A 23,787-nucleotide genomic window follows, 5' to 3' on the forward strand; every position below is an offset into this window, starting at 1 on the left:
GGTCAGGCCTCCGTGACGACAACCGAAACCCGTCTGAGCTGAGCCAGCCGATGAGGACCCTCCCCTGTGACCTGCACCGCCTCTCCAGTCCGCGGGCCGTGGCGCAGTCATGACGAACAAGTAGGTGGCGATCCTAGTGATTATTAGCAGCGAGCGTTCACGGACCCGCAGGGGCCCTGTGCCAGCACCGACCCTGGAATTCTCTGTGGTGGGGGCTCGGGCTGCCGTTTCCCAGATGGAGACCCACCCACGAGGTTTCCGCCCCAAATCTGACGCCGCAGTTAAGCCACGGGGCTGGGTTGGAATCCAGGTAGCCGACCTCAGAGCCCACCCTCTACCGCTGCCCACACTGCCTGCCCGCGTCCCAGCCGCATCCGGCTTTAGGAGGCCCACGGTCTCCATGCAGAGCATCCTTCTGGGGTCCCACCCGCCAGCCTCTGCCGCACATCCCTGGCCGGAACGTGCACCTTGCCGGGCCCTGCATCCGCCTGGCACGCAGCCCGGCGCCCGGCGAGGGCTTTGGCACAGGTGGGTCTGGCTTCTCTCTAGATGCCGGGACCCAGCCCCAGGCCGGGCGTGGGGCAGGGAACTCGTGAATCCGTGGCTGCCGTTGGCAACTCAGACCCTTCCGCCCTGGCTACGACCACCAGAAGCTGACGGAGAAGCTCAAGTCCAGAGCCCGCACGTAATGCCAGTATTTAACTGGGATGAACAGGATCTCTCCGGGAGACAGGATGCAGGACAGGAACGGGGCCTCGGCAAACTTGGGGAACTTCTCCAAGTCGGGGTTCTCCACATCAACCTGAAGAAAACACTTGCCAGGTCTCCAGAGACAGGGTGGGGAAGGGGGGGAAGCTGCAGCGTCACCGGGTTCCCTGCGTACCCACCTGGCTCGTGTTGTGAAGAAGATGTGTGTCGTGTGGGTATAAAGCCTCTGACTCCTGCGGTGAATACAGCCGGATGTACTTCCTCCCCGTCACCTGCAAGACAGTGCCTCGTCAGTCAGCTGCCGCCCCCACTGACCACAGGTCCCTGAACCCCCCAGCCTCCCGAACCTCTCCACGCCTTTCCACGCGCTGTTCCCTGCGCCCAGAATGCCCCAGCCCTCCCACGCACACTCCAGGCCAGGCATACGTTCAGCCTCCAAACAGATCACGAATCAGTAACTCCGTGACCATAGCCGATGATAACTAAGCACCGGCCCGTGGCAGCCACCCTCCAGCTGCTCCAGGTGTGTTCTCTTGTCGAATTCCCCACAACCCTCCACGGCGGTTCAGCGTCACCCCATGTCACAGATAGGGAAACTGAGGCACAGAGAGGCAAGCCAAGTGGCCCAGGTTCGCCCAGCTGACAGGTGACAGGGCTGGCGTGGATGCCAAGCAGTCCGGCTTCTGGGCCCCGGATCCCAGCCTCTCTAGCATCTCCGGGCAGAGCCTCTGGGCCGGGAGAATGTTCTCATTTGTTAAACCTACCCGCCTAGAAAAAATCAGGTGGTTCCACAACAGATGCCTCTCCTTTGGCAAGAAACACACATGCTCCTCTGTCTGGGTCTCCGGACACACCATCCAGTGGCCGGGAAGCCTCTCACGAGGACAGAGGTGCTCGCAGGGGACCACCCTGGTTCTGTCGGAGGGCAGGCAGGGGGAAGGCACTCGATCCCTCCCGAGATGACGCCCAGCCCTGCTCTGCCCAGGTGACACGGCCAGGACCCCAGAGGGTCCTTCCTGGTCAGGGAACCGCATGTGGAAACAGCCCCATCCGGAGAGAGGGTCCCACGGGGGGCCTGGTGCCATCTCTCCGGTTCATTTTTGCCACATCCCTCTCTGGGCGTTTAGACACCCATAACGTGGCCAGCCCGTGCAAGGCGGGGCCGGGAGGAGGCAGAAAGCCAATGCTCTGGAGCGACTCTAACCTGGACCAGGAAGTTCTGCTGAGGGTCCTGATGGAGAGGAGAGACAGTTCCTTGGGGACCAAACCAGGCGTTAATGGTGATCTCTTCTTCGTCCCCATCGCCCAGGCAACAGTAGTCGGGGATGCTGATGTCCCGCTTCAGCTCCGGGATCTGTGGGTGTCAGAGCAGATGTGGGAGGCCGAGTCCGGCCGGGGACACACGGGCCCAGAAGTCGACGGGCCAAACGCACACTGCCTGGTTCGGCGCTAACACGCCTGTGTCCACGTTTCATGGGACGGGGACTTAAAAACCAACTAAAAAAATTAATAGATAGCTTAATTAGGGAAGAGTTATCATTTTATTTTCAGATTTGTTCCTGTCATAGGCATCTTCGTTTTCTGTTTGAAAAGCCTGATAGCACTGCTCTGCACTTAACCCAGCTTGGGGCGCCTGGGTGGCTCAGTCAGTTAAGCGTCCGACCCTTGATTCTGGCTCAGGTCATGATCTCACGGGTTCATGGGTTCGAGCCCCACATCAGGCTCTGTGCTGATAGCGTGCAGCCTGCTTGGGATTCTCTCTCTCTCTCTCTCTCTCTCTCAAAATAAACAAACATAAAAAAAAAATAGGGGTGTCTCGTGGCTCAGTCGGTTAAGCATCCGACTTTGGCTCAGGTCATGATCTCCTGGTTCACGAGTAGAACCTTCCATCGGGGCTCTGCGCTTAACAGTGCGGAGGCTGGAGCCTGCTTCAGATTCTGTCTCCCTCTCTCTCCGCCCCTCACACGTGCATGCATGCTCTCTCAAAAAATAATAAAAACATTAAAATAATAAGTACATAAACAAGCCAACCGACTTGTAATTTTCTAAAGAATGCACTCTTTTTGAAAATCAAGTTCAAGAAAAACAAAAAAGAAAACGGGGTTGAGGATTTATCACATCTCCGCAGAGGAAGATTTTCCAAAATTGACTAATGATAAAGCAATCACAAGACATACATTTTAAATACGTTGACATGAAGACCACTGACGTGGGAAACTTTTGAAGTGTGGTAAACGGGGGTTAGTGTAGAGAGCTCATACAAAATAAAAAGGAAAAATAACAAGGACCCCAGTACGTGACCCCACAAATAATCAAAGAGCAAAACCCAGATATCACACAGAAATGAATTAGACATAAGGAAGAGTTCACTCCCGTTAGGGAAGAAATCTGAATGAAACGTCACTGATGCCAGCCACGGTTTCCCACTAACCAAACGAGCAGACTGGGCCAGGGATGCGGCCCAGCGGTGGTGAGGGTGTGGGGAAAGGGGGCCCTGTGCAGGGCTGCTGGTGAGGTCAAGATAAAATCATTGCGACAGTGACTGGGGACGGGCCGGTCTTCAGGGTGTTTAGGCTCCGACCCAGCCGGCAGTGAGCTTGAGCAGTGCTCCTTGGTGCGGACGGGCCGGGGGCCTCACGGAGGCCGAGGTCGGGAAGATCACCTCGAAGATCACCTACCGCGGGGGCAAACGGCTCGGAGGCTTTGGGAAATTCGACAGAAACTCAAGTTTGGTCCCTAAAGGGGGACAAGGGGGACCCCTCTGCTACTTTCTTCGGGTATTTCCCGAGTTAACGCCTCCCGGGTCAAAGGGGCAGCTGCGGGCCGGCTTTTGGCCACTCTTTCAGTAGCAGCCCCTCCAGGTTCGGGCTGCTGAGAAGCCATCCGTCCTTCAGAATGGCTGGAATGCTCTCCCCGCAGCAGCCTAGGAAGAAATACAGACAGGCTGCTGTGTCCACTGTTCTGGGGCCCCCTGTCCTGTCAGCCAGAGGGGTAGGGGGGATGGGAGGAGATCCCCAAGGCCACTGGGGACCTCCTGCTCCTCCGCCACCAGGCTGTCACACCACACGGCCGCTTCCCGCTGGGATCGTGCCAGGCCCTGGGCCTGCGGAATGCTGACAAGCTGACTGGTCCCTGACGACATTATCAGGATTTCTGAAATATGACTGGTTGATTGAATGGTGTAATCAGAGCCACTGGACTCAGAGACCCCCCAAGAGAAAGGAATGCTCCCAGGATGTGACCTGATAATTAAAGGGAGGCCTGGCATGGTGGCCAAAATCTACAACATGGGGCCCCTGGGAGAAAAGGAAGAGGTTTTTGGGCAAGAGGTTTCTGCCACTGAGCTCCGTGAAGGCAGAGAAGGCCCCAGAAAGCAGTGCAGGGACCCGCCAGGCAGCACTCTGGATGGCAGGGGTAAAAACACGTCTCTGGGGACCCAAGATAAAGAGCCGGGTGGCCCTCCAAAAGGCAAAATATCCTCAAGGTTTGTGTTAAAAGCAATCGGACACTCTGCCTTCTACTTTTTTTTTTTAACCTTTTTTTTTAATTTGAAAGTATGTGGGGGGGGGAGGGGAGGGACAGAGAGAGAGAGAAAGAGAGAGAGAGAGAGAGAGAGAGAGAGAATCTCAAGCAGGTTCCATGCTCAGTGTGGAGCACAACTCGGGGCTTGATCCCATGACCCTGGGATCACAACGTGAGTTGAAATCAAGAGTCGGAGGCTTAGGGTGCCTGGGTGGCTCAGGTCATGATCTCACGGTTTGTCAATTCGAGCCCCGCGTCAGGCTCGGTACCGACAGCTCGGAGCCTGGAGCCCGCTTCGGATCCCGTGTCTCCCTCTCTGTCTGCCCCTCCCCCACTCTCACTCTGTCTCTCAAAAATCAATGTTAAAAAAGAATTAAACAACAAAAGAGTCAGAGGCTCAACGGACCGAACCACTGGCACCCCCACCTTCTGCTTCTAAAACTGCTTCCTCTTGTTCCAGTAAAATGGAAAATGGCTGCTCCAGGACAAGGAGCCAAGTTTACCTGTGGCTTCTCAGGTCCCCCTGGAAGGTGTGACTGAGGTCAGGTCTCTGGGGACCGTACGGTTGGACTCCCCTTTCCTTCATTAAGCAAGAGAGGACAGGAGGCAGGGTCTACAAGTCCTAATTCGGGAGACCCGGGCAAGAGACCCCAGCCCACCTAGCCCCCACCTGCTCCGGCCTCTTTCATTTCCGGCGCACAGGCTCCTGGCGGCTGGCACAGCCCCAACAGGGCCCGGGTCCCCCGGCGGGACAGGCAGTGAGAGCAGCCCCAGCCCAGCGGCACCGTGGTGCCCGAGCCCCACCAAAGCTCACCAGTCGCCGGGGTCTCAATTCGAGTTTTCCTCGACCGCGCCTTTTCCCTCAACCCTGCCCAGCCACCTGTGTCCAGCCCCCGGCAGTTGGCACCTGTCTGACACCTGTCCAAACTGTTCAATCATCTCCCCAGGATGAGCCTTCAGATGGTTCCAGCCTCACTAGACGGTTTTGAAAGTATGGAACACAATCGGATTCCGCTTCTCTTTGTTCCCTTATTGTGCCTCCGTTTAAAAACAAAGTCTATTGGGGCGCCTGGGTGGCGCAGTCGGTTAAGCGTCCGACTTCAGCCAGGTCATGATCTCGCGGCCCGTGAGTTCGAGCCCCGCGTCGGGCTCTGGGCCGATGGCTCGGAGCCTGGAGCCTGTTTCCGATTCTGTGTCTCCCTCTCTCTCTGCCCCTCCCCCGTTCATGCTCTGTCTCTCTCTGTCCCAAAAATAAATAAACGTTGAAAAAAAAAATTAAAAAAAAAAAAAAGTCTATTTTTTCTCACGATGATGACTATACATCCTCATTATAATAGACACTTTGCAAACTGCGGAGAAAAAAAGGGAAAACTACTCACGGTCTTACCACCCACGAATCGCTGTGAATCTTCTGGGCCCTTTCTTCCTGTTCCCACCAGAGCTAAGGTCCCTCCGTGTCAGGGCACATCCTTTCTCGCTTCCCCCCAGCCGGCGGGCCCCCAAGTTCCCACGGTGGCTTCGTGAGCGAGCCCTGCACCCAGGGCGCTGGGTGACAGGCGTGTGTGGGGGGCACACTGCCAGGTGGGGGCTGAGAGCGTTTCTGCCAGCTCCTGGGAGGCTGGTGGGGCCAGCCTGTGATGCCCCCTTCTTAGGGTCGACTGGTGAAGGAGAGAAAGAGCTGGTGCAGGACCTCTACCCCCGGGCACTCTCCCTCACAACTGCCCTGGCTCTCCTGACAGATCTCCCCGGAATACCTCCTCTCACTGGGACCCCTCCTGCTCAGAAACCTCCCAGGGGCCCCCGCGTCCGATTTCTTGGTCTGGCCTTCAAGGCTCTCCCCGCTGGGCCCCAGCCTCCCTCACTACCTTCTTGCTCTGCTCTTCTGAATGAACCCTCCGAGGCAGGCGGCCGTGGCCGGCACTTGGGGCCCGCTCCAGGGTGCAGCCCGAGTCTCGGTGCAGGAGCGCCTCTCACTGGAATGTCCTGCCTCCAGCCTGGCCGGGCCCTGCTCTTCCTCTCCGCCGGCCCGAGACCCCCTCCATTCTCAGTCTTCGACCAGTCTGTCCTGAGGGTCTTTGATCTGGCCAACCAGCACTGGGGACCCACAGGAGACGAACCCGGGCCCGGCTGGGCACACACGGGCCCAGCTCGGGGCGACGGCCTCGTGAACAGACAGCTGACACTGGGTAAGGACGGTGCTGGGACCGCCCAGAGAACCCTCACCAAGGAAGGCAGCGACCCGCTCTTCGTGGGTCGGGTCAGAGCCTGCCACCCGCACTTGGCTCCCCAAGACCCATTCCTCAGGTGTGACCACACCGGCTCAGACTTCCGGCTCCACCCGCTGGGGCCACCTCCTCCCCCTACCGGAGTCTTGGGGCCCTGGGGTCGGCAGGCCCAGGCTCTCACTGGCCACCTGGCAGCTTTGTCTGCTCTCCGCCCGCTGCTGGAGGACACAGGTGCCACACAAGGTTCTCCTTGCTCACCAGTGGGGTGGGTGATGAGGCTGTCAGGCCCTTTCCTGCCTTCTGGGCTCAGAGCTCAGGAAGGGAGGTGGGACAAAGGGAGAGTGGAAAAGACAAGAGGAGAGGGCGTCAGACTTACCTGGTCAAAGAGCTGGTGCTGAGCCAGGTACCCGACGTCCCTCGGCTGAGGCTCAAGAGAAAAACCAGAAGTGACACAGAAAGCCTGGTTAGTCGTAAGGGACACCCTCCAGGTGCTGCCGTTAGTGGCCTCTCGGCACCAGGGTGCACCCGGCCCCAGACAGCCACTTGGCAAGGACCCTCGGCTCTATCCTGCTTGGTCCCCTGTGTCCTGGGGGTGAATGGGACGCTCTCCTTCTGGGGCCAGGCTGGGCCTGGGGGAGACGCCGATCTGGGGGCTACCTCTGTAGGGGCTGCTCCAGGACTCAGCTTCCTCCCTGAAAATGAAGAGGCTGCACTTATAGGAGGCTTTTTCATAAACAAAAATGGAACTACACTATATGGATTACTTTGGAAAATTTTTCATTTAATGACAACATCACGAATATCTCTTCAGGTGAGCACAGACATACGTGCCTCATTCTTTTGACGGGTCCATGTTTCATAGACAGGACAGATCATTATGAAGTCAACCATCCCCTGCTGGTGGACATTCAGGGTGTTTTCCCGGCATTTCCACAAACAGTCTAACATTCTGGGCCTTCCTTATGTTTATGTTCTCCCAAAAGCAGAACAACCGAGTCAAGGGGCATGAGCATTCTAAGTTCCAGTTGCTTCTGCCAGGTTATTTTCCCAAAAGTGAATCCCAGGTTGTCTTCCTGGCAAAACTGTCAGTGCCCGCTTCCTACACGCTGGCCTGCCCTGGGGATGATCATCTTGTGAGAATTTCCACCAGCAGATGGATGAAAAGATCTGTGCTTTCCACACTGGGCTCCACAAGGCTCAGGGGCTTCCTGGGAGGAAGGGCTTCCTGTCTAGGGCTCTGGAAGGGCCAGTGGGGGCAGAGCTTGCGCGAGGCTGCCCCTCCCCGCCCCCCACTCCACAGCCAGGGCGGAAGTCAGCCTGGGTCTAACGGGCTCTGGGGCTCAAACTGTGTTGAAGGACACGAAGGCTCTTCTCTAGAATCCCTGGAGAACCTCTGTGCTTCCAACCCTCTCCCTCATTCCCTTGTCTTCCTTACAGCTATGGAAGCTACAACATGCCAGACCAGGGCTACGAGGTGGGCACGGCCGGATGTGATGTGGTCTCTCCTGCCATGGATACTGTGGCCCAGAGACACTAACTTCGGTTAACCGGGCACCGACCGTGCCGCGCTTACAGCTTGCCGCGTTTAACTCTCACCAACGACCCTGTGAAGTAGGCATCGGCAACCTCCAACGAATCCCAAAGTCAGGGCACTGAGGATCGAGAGGTTCGGCAACCAGCCTGGGCCACAGAGCCGGCAAGACGGTGCTGGAGTTAGCGCTCTCCCGCCTCAACCCGAAGCGCAACCTGCCTGCCCCCTGGCAAACCGCACCTCCGGTTCTGCGCTCCGCTCTGGGCTCGGGGCTTCTTCCCGGAAAAGGGGACCGGAAAGGGGGTTCACTCCTGCGAGCACAGGGGCAGAGCAGCATCGTGTGCTCTCGTGCCCGGTTCCCTTCTCCAGGCGTCTGGGCGACAAGGGACGCAGTGGGGGTGGGTGTGGAAGGCGGGGGACGCGGGCACGGAAGAGGTCTGTGAACGCAGCGGGACGAGGCTGCGCCCCGGAGAACCGTACCAGGCGCCGGCAGAGGAGGCTGGACACTTGGGAAGAGAAGCAACGGGGGCAGGAAGGGTGATGGTGCAGGGTGGGGGGAGATCTGGGGGGCCCTCGGGAGCTCACAGTTACGATGTAGAGCAGCGTACAACGGGAGAGACCGTCAGCCAGCACGGTCACCACCTGGGCCCTGTGGCTGCAGCGGACCCAGACGAAACCAGATCAGAACTCACAGGGCCCGGGCCCGGGGCCGCCTTGGGTGTGGGAAGGGGAAGCCACCACTGCCCTTATCTGAGACGGTACAACGGCACCACTGCTTCTGAGAACAGCCTGACAGTTCCTCAAGAACGGTTAAACACGGAGTCACCACAGAACCCAGCGGTCCCGCCTCTGGCACACACCCGGGAGAGACGAACACTTGTACGTGAGCGCTCACGGCGGCGTTTTGCACGCCAGCCAAAGTGTGTGCAACCCGAACGGCTGTCAGCCGATGCCGGAACGCAACGTGGGGTCTCCATGCAACGGAAGGGTACTGGGCACAGCCAGGGACGAGGCACTGACGGCGGGCCACGGCGTGGACGAACCCAGACGGCACTCTGCCGAGCGGAAGTGGCCACAGACGCCCACGTTTGATAGGATTCCATTTCTATGAAATGTCCAGAATTGGGAGACCCACAGAAACAGGAAGCAGGCTAGTGGCCGTCTGAGGACGGGGTGGGAGGGCCGAAGGGGCAATGACTGTTCATGGCTACTGGGTTTCTTTGGGAGTGATGAGAATGTTCTGGAATGAGACACTGGTGATGGCTACAAAACCTCACAAATACACTAAAAAACCACCGAATCGTACCGCCCAAAATTAAATTAAATAAAAGACTTGAAATGAGTCGCGTTGTGCCCGCCCGGCAGCCTGCCCCCCTCGCTCTGGCCCACCCACCTTCTGACCACAGGCTCTGAGAGACGGATGCCTCCAAAAGGTTGCCCTGAAGTGCCCGAATGTCATGCGTCCTCCCTGCGGTGAGCCCCACGGGAAAGGAGGCGCGGGGACATACCTCATCCCTGATGTACTTGCTGATGAACTCGTTGACCGTCATGAGCGTCTGGGACCACTCCTCGTCAGTGTACCTGGAACCAACCTCCACGGGGACAGTCCGGCAGCCGGCGACGTCCTGGATGTACTCCAAGCTGGGAGACAGACGCGTACGGTCACCATCACCTGTGCGCTGAGCCTCGCCGGGCCCCCCGCTAAGTGTGCTTCACACGGGTCTCCTTTTGTCTTCACGGAACCTCTGGGGGACAGGCTGTCACCCCCACCGCACTGGCGAGGGCGCTCGGGTGCAGACACGTGGGGTTACGTGCCCACTGGCACCACGGAGCTTTGCAGAGAGATCCAGGGGGGCTGGCCTGCCAAGGCTCTTGCTGGGCCGTTCTATCTCCCTGCCGGCCAGGAACTCCCAGTTCTCTCTCTGCTCACCTCGTGTCTAAGCTGGGAAACCTCCTTGGAGCCAATGGCAGAGAGTGCAGCGGGGGCGCAGACAGGCCTGCGTCCTGAACGCCAAGGACCTCGAGCACGTTACTTAACCTCTCTAAGCCCTCGGCCCCCATTTGTAAACGGGGGCGATGACAGTACCTGTCCCACGGGAACCAGGGCGGACAGAGAGGGAGCAAACCTGGCACGTGCTCAATCTGGTAAAACACCCCTGCACCAGAGCTCTTCCCACAGCCTCGGCGGGAACCGCCCCCTCCACGGACCCCCAGACACAGGTGACCCGGCCCCCCGTCCTCACAGACCCCTGCTCCTTCCCATAGGGGAAGCATTACGGCCACTGTCCAGCAGCCTGAGCCGCTCTTACAACCATGAATCCGGGGTGGGAGACCAGATGCAGATGTGAGGAGGGAACGAGCCCAAGAGCCCCGCCGAGAGAGAAGGGGACGTGTCTTAGGCTCTTGCTTCTGCTCTGAAGCCGCAAGGCCCCCGAGAAGGCCCACGGGATTGCTCAGCTCCTGCAAAATGCCACGAACAGACTTAACGCGGCACCGCCGCGCGAGCACTCGCTACAACACCTGCTTTGCGCAAGTGAGCTGAGGACGCCACGGATCTTACGACCTCCGGCGTGAACTTGGAGCAGCGCCATCTTGTTTAACCTCAGCAGCCCACGCGGGACCGGTCGGGAAGCGTGTGCGAGGCTGCATTTCCCGGGGGAGGAAGAGAGGTGGAAGCCGGGTCCCGAAATGGGCCGAGGAGGCTCCCGGGCCTCACAGCCACCCACCTCCACTTCTTCATGCACGGCCACTGGTCGGCCACGCCTTCCAGGATCACAGGCCTCCCCGGAACCAGAAAATGCTTCCGGAAGTGCTGGAGGGATGGGCAGCGGAGCCGGGGCACCGTTCTCTCAGACCTCACGTCTGGAATCCAAACATGGTCGTGCCTCGCTTTCTGTTTAAAAGCAAAACAAAATAGCAGCACGTGCAGCAAAGTTAACATTCGGGGCCATCCGCCGGGAACGTGCGTCCGTCCCTGCCAGGCTAGCTCGGCTGTCACGAATGGGAACAGCTAACATCTGTCATTGTCACTGCTGCTGCTGCTCCTGGTACTCCTGGCCCTTTCCTACTAGATCACTTAAAGCGTCTGTTCAGGGCGCCTGGGTGGCTCAGTTGGTTAAGCGTCCGACTCTTGGTTTTGGCTCCGGTCATGATCTCACGGTTTTGTGAGTTTGAGCCCCGTGTTAGGCTCCACTTGGGATTTTTCCTCCCTCTCTGCCCCTCTCCTGCTTGCACGCTCTCTCTCTCACAAAAATAAATAAATATTAAAAAAGAAAGAGTAGGGGCGCCTGGGTGGCGCAGTCGGTTAAGCGTCGGACTTCAGCCAGGTCACGATCTCGCGGTCCGCGAGTTCGAGCCCGGCGTCAGGCTCTGGGCTGATGGCTCGGAGCCTGGAGCCTGTTTCCGATTCTGTGTCTCCCTCTCTCTCTGCCCCTCCCCCGTTCATGCTCTGTCTCTCTCTGTCCCAAAAATAAATAAACGTTGAAAAAAATTTTTTTTCTTAAAAAAGAAAGAGTAGATAAAGCATCTATTTGATTGTAAAAGGAACGTGAGGCTTTCACAGAAACTCCGCAGAGGAGACGTTACGACCCCAAATGCCGTCTGATGTTAAAGTACTCTGTCATCACTATGCGTTCCTCTCCCATCCTGTCACTCGTGAGGAGAGGGCCGTTGACCCACCGGCAGGAATATGCAGGACGAATGAGCCACGTTTCCACGTTGCCACTCAGTCCCCGCGATGTCTTCTGAGGGGCTGTGCCGGAATTTCCCAGCCACCTCCCAACTGAGTGACCTGAGCAAGTTAGTGTCTTGGGGCCTCAGGTTCCTCCTCTGTTACATGACCGGGAGACTAGGTGTCACACGTGAAGTGCCCAGGATCGCTGGCAGGAGCGCCCGCTCCCTCTGCCCCCACTGCTGCACGTGTGTGCGTCAGCTCTGCCCCACCCCACTGCACGTCTGTGCACCAGCTCTGACCCCACCCCCTCTGCTGTATGCGCGTGCGTCAGCTCTGCACCCCCCCCCCCCCCCCACTGCACGTGTGTGCGCCAGCTCTGACCCCGCGGCAGTGACACTACCAGTCTCACCTGCAGGCCATGCATGCGGCCTCGTGCTCACCATCCCTGTTATACCCTCTGCTCTCACTTCCTCTCACGCCCTCGTCAGAGGCACCTCCCTGAGCACCGTGAGCGGAGCTGCCTCCCCCACCTTTCCCCCCCCGCACGGAGAACACATTCTGTAACAGCCTCTCTGTAACCCAGACTCCAGGAGAACAGGCCCTTCTGTCGGCGCCTGGCACATCTAGGCCACCGCTGGTGCCGTAAAGCTGCCGAGCAAACCCCTCCCCCTTACAGGCATGGGAGCGCAGGGGGCAGAGAGGAGTCAAGACACCTGCCCGACTCACAGGCGGTGGGCAGCTGGTGGGAACGTGGCCCGGCAGGCCGACTCCAGACCTGAGCTCTCACCCCCTCGGCTACACGCACTGCCCACCACCACCCGCACCGTGAGCCCCACCCTGGGCACGGGGCCACCTCTGTGTTCCTTTGGGACAGAGCTGGCGTAGGAAAGGGCAGTGAACAGTGAAACTCCGGGTCAAAGGACACTGGCATCTGCCCCCCGTGGTCTGCATGTCTGCCCTGCCCTCTGAAAGGTCAACCCACACACCCTGCCCTTGGCCCCCTGGCATCCTCCGTGGCACCGGTATTGCATAAACCCTCCTTTGTCAATTTCGCTTGCCTTTTTTTTTAACCACAGGTGAGGCCGAGCATTTTCCCACACGCCTAGAGATATGGTAAGTGAGGTCTGCGTGTCAGCGCTGGGACCCGAAGCCTGGCCTCCGCCCTGCAGGGTACTCCTCATGCGCTAAACACTGGGAAGGCCACATGCCGGGACCCTGGGGGCGGCACCCAGCAGTCACAGGAATGGGAGATGGCTGGATGTAGCACGTGGCCCAAACGCGGTGGCACGGAGAGCAAGGCAGCCAGGAAAGGGGTGAGTTTCCAGGGGCTGACCAAGAGCAAGCTGGAAGGTGTGGGCCCATGTGTCCCTCTGGGCTGCTGCTCTCTGGAGCCACAGCGCGTCCACCTCCCTCTCTCCTGAAAGGGCACTGCTTATGTAGACACTGGGGGCGGGGGGGGGGGGGGGGATCGGAAATCACGCCAAGCGCCTCCCCTTCCGAATCCACGGAGACGCTATTTTCATGCCGCGAGGCCTCACCCCCCAGGGAGAGCGGACTCCTTCCTTCTAGAAAAACAGGGCGGGCGGGGCACCTGAGGTGTGGCAGGCAGCAATCCCACCCAGATACCTTCTCGTGGGGCTGCTCCTGGGCCGGGCCCGGGGCGGGCCTCTTTCCCGAGGGGAGGTGCGCCTGCAGGACGGCCGCGACTTTAGTGAGGATGTCCCCGAGGATGGCCGCCCCCATCAGCAGACCCATGTCGCAGACTCTCAGGGCTGCGGCCACGGCGCCGGCGTCCCCGGGCTCCTCGCACAGACACACGGCCTTCAGGAGGCAGCCGAAGGCGTACACGCGGCGCCAGTCTCTGTGCACGTCGCGCCACGGGCCCGTGTTGAGTTTCTCCCAGGAGTAGTCCAGGATGGCCTCGCTGGCCTGCAGACACTCGCCCCCACGGCCGCCGCAGAACAGCTCGACCGCTTCCCGCAGCAGCCGCACCACGCTGCGCTCCACCCTCTCCCCGAGCTGCAGCGTCAGCTCCTCTTTAGTGGGGGGCAGGAGCGCCCTGAGTGCCTCCCGGAGGGTGCCGGCTCCAGCCAGGGGCTCCCGGTCGCCCTCGGCCATGGGGCCCTCTGCCGGCCGGGTCGTGACGACGGTGCTGCGGGAAGAAAGAACAGTTAGAGCAGAACAGCGTGTCGCGTGCCCAAACACATACATTTGTAGATTTTCATAAAATCAAACTGGGGAGGGGGGAGCTAGAGCTGTGATGATATCCAGTAGCGAAAACGTCACCCACTGAGATTTTTAATGTATATACTAATAGGCAATCTACGGAATGGGAGATGATATTTGCAAATGGCATATCCGATAAAGGCTTAGTATCTAAAATACATAAAGAACCGATGCAACTCAACACTCAAAAAGCAAATAAACCCAGTTAAGAAATGGGCAGGAGACATCAACAGACATTTCTCCAAAGAAGACATCCAGATGGCCAAAGACACGTGAACAGATGTTCAATGTCAATCATCATTAGAAAACGTCAATCAAAACCATAACGAGATTCCGCCTCCCACCTGTGAGAATGGCTAAATCAAAAACACAAGAAACAACTGATGCTGGTGAGGGTCTGGAGAAACAGGAAGCCTTGCGAACTGTTGGTGGGAATGCAAACTCGTGCTCTGGAAAACAGTATGGAGGTTCCTCAAAAAGTTAAAAGCAGAACTACCCTATGATCCTGTAATTGCACTACTGGGTATTTACCCCAAAATACAAAGAAACACTAATTCAAAGGGATACATGCACCCCTATGTTTATAACAACATTATCTACAATAGCCAAATTAAGGAAAGATTCCAGGTGTCCATCGACTGATGAATGGACACGGAAGATGCGGTATATACATATTCAATGAATGTTACTCGGCCGTAGAAATTGAAGTCTTGCCATTTGCAACAACATGGATGGAACTAGAGAGTATTATGCTAAGCGAAATCAGTCAGAGAAAGACAAACACCATAGGATTTCACTCATGTGGAATTTAAGAAACAAAGCAAATGAGCAAAGGAAAAATGAGACACAGAGGGAGACAAACCAAGAAACAGACTCTCAAATAGAACAAACTGATGGTTACCAGAGGGGAAGGGTGTGGAGGGATGGGGGGAACAGGAGATGGGGACTAAGGAGTACACTTACCATGATGAAAATAAAATATTAAAAGATTTTAAAAAATCAGAAAGCGATAAAAATAATAAAAATATACATAAAGTCACTTTCTATAAAGAGAGAGACCATGCAGACATCTCCCTTACAGGTTCCCACGGCTTTCCACACGTGTCCTTTGTGACACACGTCTCACGTGAATGACTCTACAACGGTCTTCTCTGCCAAGGGTAAACTCTTGTGAGGGCAGGGCCCCCGTCTGTCTGGGGTCACCCCTACATTCAGGGCCTGGTACGATACCAGTCTCACCGTGGGCACGGGATAAATGTGTATTCAGACAGGAACGTATGTTGTCCTTAACTGGAATGCCTCCAACATCCCTCCTCTCTGGCAAACTCCTATCCAACCTTCGAGGCCCACCTTAAATGATCCCCTCTGGGAAGCCTGCCAACACTCTGATGGCTTACATGTCTGTCTCTCCAGGACTAGCTGGCAAGCTTCTCCGAGGCAAGAACGTGCCTCATTTCTCTCCATTTCCCTAAAGTCCGGCTCCTGGTGGGCACTCAACTAAGGCTATTGAAGGAATGGGGTCTTAACTTCTCGGGAAGAACCCTGGGAGTACAGAAAACCTACACAGAAAGGAAAAACATCATAGTTGGTGCTCTTCTATGCGGACGGCAGGCCGGTCCTAACGCGTAAGCACTAATAGGTGAATAGGTTCTCACAGGTTTGTAATTGCTCACCTCTGATTGGTCACCTGTGCCGCTGCGCTCTGGGTATACTAACAGCTGTTCCACCCGCTGTCTATCTCACGACGCTAAGAAATAGGGACCATCATGCTTTTTGCAGAGACTGCTCTACGCTAGGTAGGGGCCAGGAGACTTTTTCCGTACAGGCCAGATGTTACACGTTTTAGGCCTGGCAGGCCACGCGGTCACTGCTGCCGCTACTCGGCCACTGTAGCGTGAAAGCAGCCTTTCGCAGGATGTGAACAAATGGGCATGGCCGCGTTCCAATAAAACTTTACGAAAACAAACCCTCGCTTTAAGCTCACCAAAATCCTTTTCACCCTCTTCCTGGGCACACAGACTACATTTCCAGGTCATCCCTGCCATGCGACGTGGCCACGGCTGCCAGCTCATGTGAACGCAAGTGATGCAGCCACTCCCGGGCCTGGCCCGCATACACCCCTACAGGATTCTCCACGCTTTCCCTACCCGCTGGCTGCAAGTGAAGGACTCTGAGGCCCTAGAGGATGACACAGCCACAGCGGCCACAGGACTGGGCACATACGCCCATGCTGGAATGCCTCATGAGCCAAAAAGAACTTGCATCGTGTTGAGCCGCTAAACTGCTGATGATGCGTGTCCCAACGGGTAGCTGCCCTGACACAGAAACTTCTATTGCTGAGGAAACAGAGAGGGCAGAGTATTCAGTTTTGTGGCTCAGAATCCTTTCCTCTTTCTTAACAACACTCCTCCGTTTCCTTCTGAGGAGTTTCATCTCCCCCGCTGAGGTCAGTCAGGTGGGATGTTGCCGGGCCGTGGGTGTGTGAGCAAAGCCAGGCGACTGGTTCTAAGCTGCCTTCCTTGAATGTGAACTTTGAGCAGATCGACTGGACTGGAGGTGGCTGGTGCTTCACGGTCTCCTACCGGCCATTTCTGGGCCAGCCTGGTCTAGGGGCCTCACAGTTATCGTCCCGGATTCCTGGGTTATGGAGCCCCTTTCGTTCTTACTCTTTTCAAAGGGCAATTCTCCAGCTTTCCATTCCTTCTGTGGCCCCAGTGGCTCTCCAAAAAACATCTTCCTTCTGTCAGCCAGGGTTGGCTTCTTTGGTCAGGGACCCTAGTTGATCCACAGGAGTCACTGATATCCCCCACCCCTGGGGGATGATGAAAGGCAAGGAGGAAGACTGATAAAGCCTTATCAGATGCCTCACTTCCTATAAAGGGAAGAAAGCCACCGTTCCCCAGTGATCCCTGCCTCCTGTGACTAACACCCTTATCTAACTCCTTCCTCTGGTGCATGGGCAGGACCTGTAATTCGAATGGCCTTTGCAGATGCCGTTAAGAATAAGGACCCTGAGATGGAAAGATTATCCTGCATTGTGTGGGTGGGTCCAACTTTATAGAGGAGTCCTTGAAATAATCTTTCCTGGCTAAAGTCAGAGTCAGAGGGAGAGGTGATAACAGAAAGGCCAGAGAGATGCAGTTTTGCTGGCTTTGAAGATGGAGGGAGGGGGTCACAAACCAAGGAATGTGGGTGGCCTCTAGAAGCAGGAAAAGGCCAGGAAATGGATTCTCCCCTGGAGCTTCCAGAAAGGAATGTGGCCCTGCCAAGACCTTGATTTTAGCCGTCAGCCCCACGTTGAAGGTCTGATCTTACGAAAATGTAAGATAATGAATTTGTACTGTTTTAAGCCACCAAGTTTGCAGTAATTTGTTACAGCAGCAACAGAAAACCGTTATGACTTGCTTCTAGCCAACAAGTGTGTAAGTTTGATACGTGTGGCTTTTTTTTTTTTTTTTTGCCTAAGATGGCAAAGGTGATGGATGGGATGCCCCTTGATTGGGTTACATGAGGTTTAACTTCCACTGCCAGCCGACTCTCCCTGCTGCCTTCCTGGCTCGTGTGCACTGATGAGCACGTGGCCAGCTGGGAGAGGTCCACATGGCGAACAGATGATGGCAGCTTAGAGCCAACAGCAAGCTGGGAACTGAGGCCCTCCATCCAACAGCCTCCAAGAACCGAATTGTTCCAACAACCACAGGGGTTTAGATCCTTGTCCAGCTGAAGCTCTGGACAAGAACTTCGTCCTGACGGACACCATACCTCGAGCCTCGTGAGATCCTGACACAGAGAACCCCACTAAGCCACACCACAGACTCTTGACCCAAAGAATCTAAGATAATAAATATGTGTGGCTTTAGGCAACTAAGCGTAAACTAATTGTCATACGGCACTAGATAACTAATAAACACCCCTATTCACATTTCCCTGACACCCTGGGACTCAACAAGAACTCACACAAAAGAACGGGAGAAGAAAGCACAGTTTCTTTTAGCACCAACGTGCATGAAGAAGTCAGCAGTAGACAGGGAAGGGAAGACACAGGAAGGCTAGAGGTATGGTCCCTGCAGGTAGGCTGGACAGCCCCATCCCTACCTCTGGGCCCCATTTTAACTCATTTCTCGCCAACTCGTGACTAACACCACCCACAACACTGACAGTAACACATCGTTACCTCTTTAAACTTCACAATCCGATGAAGCCGAAAATATGCCAAGTGTTTACTCTAAGCCAAGGATGCCCTAAGCACTTTTTAATTCTCACAGAAACTCGAAGAAAGTATCATCGTCCCCATTTCACAGATAAGGAAGCTAAAGTGGTTAAGTGACTTGCCCCACGCATTGGGCTAGGAAGAGGGGACACGAGAGATTTAAAACTCCGGCAGTCTGGCCCCCAGACTTCCGTGATCTCGTGGGTGAAGGAACCGAGCCACAACATCTCCGGCCAGCACAGGATGAAGTTGGGGATCTGGGCTGTTTAACCCTCAACAAAACCCTGTAATGAAGGATTATTCCCACTCAACAAATGAGAAAATCCCATCACTTCGTAGAAGCAAAACGGATGGTCTTCCTTGTGTGTCATTATTTTTGAAGAACCTCTTCCTGAGCCTAAAGCAACGGCAATAATGTACCACTGCCCATTTCATGGTTCTCCCACCCTTCCCCTCCCTCTAATCTCATTTGTCCCTCACAACACTGTCAAGTGGCTAGGGACGTACATGATCATTTTCCCTACACCCCCACCTTCTTTTGCTGATGAAGAAACTAAAGTCCAGGGGAAAAATGAAGTGACTTTCTTATGTGCCGTGTCGATGCTCCGTGGTTTCTGTACGTTATAATCTTACAATATAATCACTTACAATCTCGTGATGTGAGGTTTTACAGAGACGAATGAAGTTAAGATCTGGGAGAGTAAGCAACTTGTCCAAAACTACACAGTAAGTGGTGGCGTCTACCCAGAACACTTTTCAGCTTCAGGGGTGAGGATTACATCAGCTTTTGGATCTTTGTATCCTAGCTCGGTCCTCAGTGCACAAGGGATAGCCTTCCAGCCGGCCCAGTGAAGGATGGCACCGAGAGCCTCGAGTGGCACGGCCCTCGCCTACCAGGACGATTTCTATCTCTAGCCTCCTAGAAGATTCATAAATGTCTTGTGTTGGTCTCAGTAACAGCTTTCTTGGGAGAGCTTCACGGCCCAAACTTCCAATGTGGCCTTACCCGCTACCCACACGCAAAACCGCACGTGTGCCCGTCAACTGGCCTCCCTGGGTGGCTTCATGGCTCATCCCCTCAAGAGTGACTCACATGTCTTATAAAGCAGCCTCGAGAAGGCTCGGGGCGCCAGGAGACCTCAGAGACCTCATATCCTGGCTTCTCGCAAAGGTCTGCAATAAACCTCCCAGAAGACCACTTACTTGCCTGACTAGAAAAATGGCTTCGAAAGGGGTCCTTATGTACCCGCTTTGTAAATCGGTCTTTTAGTGGCCTTAAAAAACGGCTTCCGAGAGGATTTTAAATGGGCTATAAACCAGTTCCCTGGGATGCAGATTACGGACTTTGTAAACTGGCCTCTCGGGGTGACCGCACAAAACACCCCCTCAGAGAGCTCACAAAGGCCCTTCAAAGTGAGCCTCTACAGGTGGCCTCGTGTGCCGCTTTGCCAACCGGCTTCCCAAGGTGGCCTCCCTGCACTGCTTTGCAACATGGTCTCCCAAGGCCGTCTTGTTTGGTCTCCACAAGCCTGCCTCCTCAGGCAGCCTATGTGTTACTTTGCAAATTGGCCTTGGAGAGGGCCTCATGTAAATGGCCATGTCAAACAGCCTTCTGGGAGAGGGCCTCAGGTTGGCTGTACAAAACAGGTCTCCTCTTGGCCACATAATACAACCTTAGTAATTAATTTCGAATCCAGAGCTCCTCGGTGAATGGCTTTATCAAATGGTCTTCAGAGATACTTATGTTGACACCGTATGACAGAGTCTTCCAGAGGTGGACGCTCCGGGATAGCTCCGAGTTTGTTTTCAAAATGACTTGTCAGACTGGCTCTGTCATAGCCACTTGAATGGCCTCCCAAAGGGCCTCATGGCTGATCTTGTAACACTAGCCTCCCTGGGGCGCCTGGCTGGCTCAGTTGGTGGAGCACACAGCTCTTGATCTTGGGATTGTGAGTCTGAGCCCCACGCTGGCTGTAGAGATTACTTAAAAGTGTTAAAAAAAATATGGGGCGCCTGGGTGGCTCAGTCGGTTAAGCGTCCGACTTCGGCTCAGGTCACGATCTCGCAGTCCGTGGGTTCGAGCCCCGCATCGGGCTCTGGGCTGATGGCTCAGAGCCTGGAGCCTGCTTCCGATTCTGTGTCTCCCTCTCTCTCTGACCCTCCCCCGTTCATGCTCTGTCTCTCTCTGTCTCAAAAATAAATAAACTTAAAAAAAAAAATTAAAAAAAAATAAAAGTGTTAAAAAAATTAAAAAAACCACTAGTCTCCCAGAAGGCCTTGTGTTCGCGGGTGGAAGCAACTTTCCATGGTGGCGTGGCATACCGGTCATTATTTCTCTGAATAATCCTACAGCCTGATTCTACTGGCTTCATTAGTTAGCCTTTTAAATAGTTGCCGAATCAAACAGCCTTTGGGGGAGGAGCCACATCCTACTACAGGAAACAGTCTTCCAAAGTAGAGCCGTGAACTGTTTCACAAACAGGTTTCTTTACATACTGGACCTTGTCTGAGGGCCCAATGAAACCCACACTTTGTGTTAGTTTTACAAACCAACCAATCTCCCGTGGTTTCTTTAGAGCACCAGGAAAGGGTTAGGTTCTACCCATCAGCCCTCTTGGTTAGCTCCTGTTCCCACGTGAAATGGCCTTACAGAAAAGGGCTTTCACTGGCTGGGTCAAACCCCTTCTTGATGACTGTATGAAACTATGGTCCAGAGAAGGTGGCCCCATGTGGGCTGTCAGCAGCCCTCACAACAGGCCATCTGATACGGCCCTCCACTGGAGGCAGGTACAGGCCACACGAAACTCCTTTCCAAATGGCCTCAAGTCCTGGCTTTACAAATCAAACTTCCAGCACCCCCCATGTACTGGTCTGACAAAAAAGGCTTCTTGATAATAGTAAAACAGTCTTCCAGAGGAAGGTGTCAGTCAGAGTAGTCTTGCGGCCTTGGCCTGGCTTTATTGACTGGCTTCCCAGAGTTCCCCACTGAACTGCCTTTTATAAAAGGTTATACGATACAGCCTTCCTGGGATGCCGGAGTGGGTCAGTTCACCGAATGGCCAACTTTTGATTTCAGCTCAGGTCATGATCCCAGCATCACAGGATCCAGCCCCATGTCAGGCTCTGCACTGAACATAGAGCCTGCTTGGGATTTTCTCTCTCTCTCTCTCCCTCTGCCCCTCTCCTCCACTCATGGGTTCTGTCTTTCTAAAACAAAACAAACAAACAAACAAAAAAAACACAGCCTTCCAGAGGAAGGAGTCAAGAATAAACTGTGTGAGTCTTTCAGAGTGGCACTGTAGACTCAGCTTCTAATTGGCCCCCCAGAATTCCACATAAAAAGGCATAAGCAGAGGTTGTATAAACTGCCTTCTGCAGTCAGGTACAGGTGGGTTAACTACAGAATATATCCTACAAACCAGGATGCTGTATATAGGCCTTTTTTGTTTGGTTGGGTTTTGGCTTGGTGAAGGATACATTTTTCTCTTGTAACACTTTTTATTCTCATCGTTTTCTCCAAAGTTCTTTGTTCTTACATTGTTTGGAACTTTCATTTCTCCAAGCAGAGATTTCACAAGCTGACTACTGGGAGTGCTGTTAGTTTTCTTTCGTATGTACGTAAATTTCAGCATTTATTTCATATTATTTAAATATTTAATATTTAGGACTGGTCAAGTCATAAACTGGGGGTATTCAGGCCAACTGAGACCGATGGTCACCCTAATTATAGGCCCTATGAAAAAGCCGGAGTGGCCTTATATTGTCACTTTAAAGTCAGTTCCCTAAAACTCGTCAGGTTACCGGCCTGGAGAGACCTCTTGTTGGTCACAGAAGTCTTTTTTTTGAAGGAGGTGAGGGTGGAGGTGTCAGGTACAGAAACAGCCCCAGGGGTCTTGTGTCCTGACTTCGTGAACTGGCATTTCAAAGTGCCACGTGTACTGGCTTCGTGACATGGGACAGCTTTCAGGGGAAGGTCAGGTACAGGTTGCACAAAATAGCTTCTCTCGGTGGACTGTATCTTGGCGTCTTTGTTGATGATAACGATACTCATTTGTTGATGAAACGATACTCTAGGTACGGGGGTCGGATAAAGGTTGTCTGAACTAACCTCTCCAAGTGGCTTTTGTCTCCACTTTATAAATCAACCTGATGCGAGCTTCATAAAAGGTTTCTTGTTGGTTGTATTTAACACAACGGAGCCACGTATCGGCTACATAAAATAGACTGCGTGGCCTCAGGTCCTGACTTCGCAAATTCACCATCCAGATGGAGCACGTTATGTAAACTGGCCTTTCGTAGTGAACAGCCCAAGTGGGTTCAGCTGGTTACAAGACAATGCCTCCTGGGAAGTCAGGATACTCATCCCAGAATTCTCTTAAATTATCTTTAAGAACCTAAAGCAATTGCCACAACAGACTTTAAACTGACTGGGAGAAACGGCTTCTTGGAGAATCTCACCAGGATTCGCAGAGGGTTGGCTTCATTTAAGAGCCCCCCAGGGTCCCACAAACGTCTCTGGCTGACCCGAAATGGCCATCCTGAGAGCAGTATGCTGGTCATGAGAAGCCTCCCGTGGGTGGCTTCCAAAATAGGAGCCTCTACCTGGCTTTCTGGGAGCAGGCTGCCCACTTAGTTTTCAAATCTCTTCAATTTTATTGTGGCACGATTCCACGTAAGCTGTGCAAAAAAACACAAGAGCTTTCTAGGGAGGTTTATAAAACTTTCCAGAGAGATTTGGAAATATTTCCAGAAAGCTTTGTTTAGCGGCGCCATGGGTAACTTTGGCCTTCTAAGGGCCCCGCTGTCTCGGGTTCGGGCCGTCGGTGGGGCCCTAACACCTGCCTGTCCCCGGACCTTGGGCTTGCTATATGTAACCCTGCTGAGCACGGTGACTTACCTTTGCTGGATCCTAACGCGAGGGGCATAACGCGACACCGATGCTCAGAGTTAACTCCTATTACTTAGAAATCCCTGCCCTTCAGGTACCCCAAGCCGACGCTCCACCCGAGGGCTCACACCCCTTCCCCGCCTGGGGCTTCATTTGTCACGGCCCACATTCGGTTTACAGCAACCTAGCTCCAGGCCTGTGACAAAGGCAGGCTTCGTCCACTACCTGTAGGTACCGTCACCGAGGAAATAAACACTCGCGCAGGCGCACTAGAGTTCCGCCAACGCGCCCCCAGGAATCGCGCAGGCGCACACCGCTGGCCTCACGCACGCGAAATTACTGGTTTAAGGCGAGCACTACGCACGCGTGGAACCTACCTCCTACCCGCGACGTGCAGGAGAGTTGGCGCTGCGTTCTCAGGGCGCATGCGCCGCCTTTTTTTTTTTTTTTTCCCCTCCCCTCCCCATTCCCGCCCCAATTTCTCTACTTTGAAGAACTGCCTGGGGATTTCCAAGGCGCACGCGCGAGGCAGTCTTTCCACCGCCAATCCCCGCCCCCAACGCCCCGCCGCGCTTCGCCTTTAACACAGCGCCTGCGCAGTCCTCCCCTCTGCTTCTAAGGAGGCAGAGCTTCCCCCCCTCTGGAGTTGCTCAAGTTCACCTGTCTCGAGTTTGGGCAGTGTGGAGTGGCGCAGAGGCTGGCGACGACGTGTTCCGTTTCGTCGGAACACTCTGCCTCTCTCCTCCCAGTAGTCAGGCTTGCCGAAGTATCGATCACTCAGTGCTCGCCTGATCGGGACGGAGT

At 54.9% G+C, this 23,787-nt stretch overlaps 1 protein-coding gene across 3 annotated transcripts; it reads right to left on the reverse strand.

Annotated features, from left to right (window-relative positions):
• Positions 1-121: 121 nt before the first annotated feature.
• Positions 122-23,779, reverse strand: KDM8 (lysine demethylase 8). Of its 3 annotated transcripts, none has more exons than XM_043560251.1 (8): positions 23,644-23,779; positions 13,286-13,811; positions 10,713-10,879; positions 9,495-9,627; positions 6,832-6,876; positions 1,913-2,062; positions 888-980; positions 122-802 (listed from the first exon to the last, which is right to left on the reverse strand). In XM_043560251.1, exons 2-8 carry the CDS (start codon positions 13,775-13,777, stop codon positions 638-640), a joined length of 1,245 nt encoding a protein of 414 aa, XP_043416186.1. In that variant the 5' UTR covers positions 13,778-13,811; positions 23,644-23,779; the 3' UTR covers positions 122-637. The 3 variants fall into 3 exon arrangements, with proteins under 3 accessions (XP_043416186.1, XP_043416185.1, XP_043416187.1); XM_043560250.1 differs by lacking the exon at positions 23,644-23,779 and adding an exon at positions 22,993-23,344; XM_043560252.1 differs by lacking the exon at positions 6,832-6,876.
• Positions 23,780-23,787: the final 8 nt, after the last annotated feature.

This window comes from Prionailurus bengalensis, chromosome E3 (genome assembly GCF_016509475.1).
Source record: "Prionailurus bengalensis isolate Pbe53 chromosome E3, Fcat_Pben_1.1_paternal_pri, whole genome shotgun sequence".
Taxonomy (NCBI): Eukaryota; Metazoa; Chordata; class Mammalia; order Carnivora; family Felidae; genus Prionailurus; species Prionailurus bengalensis.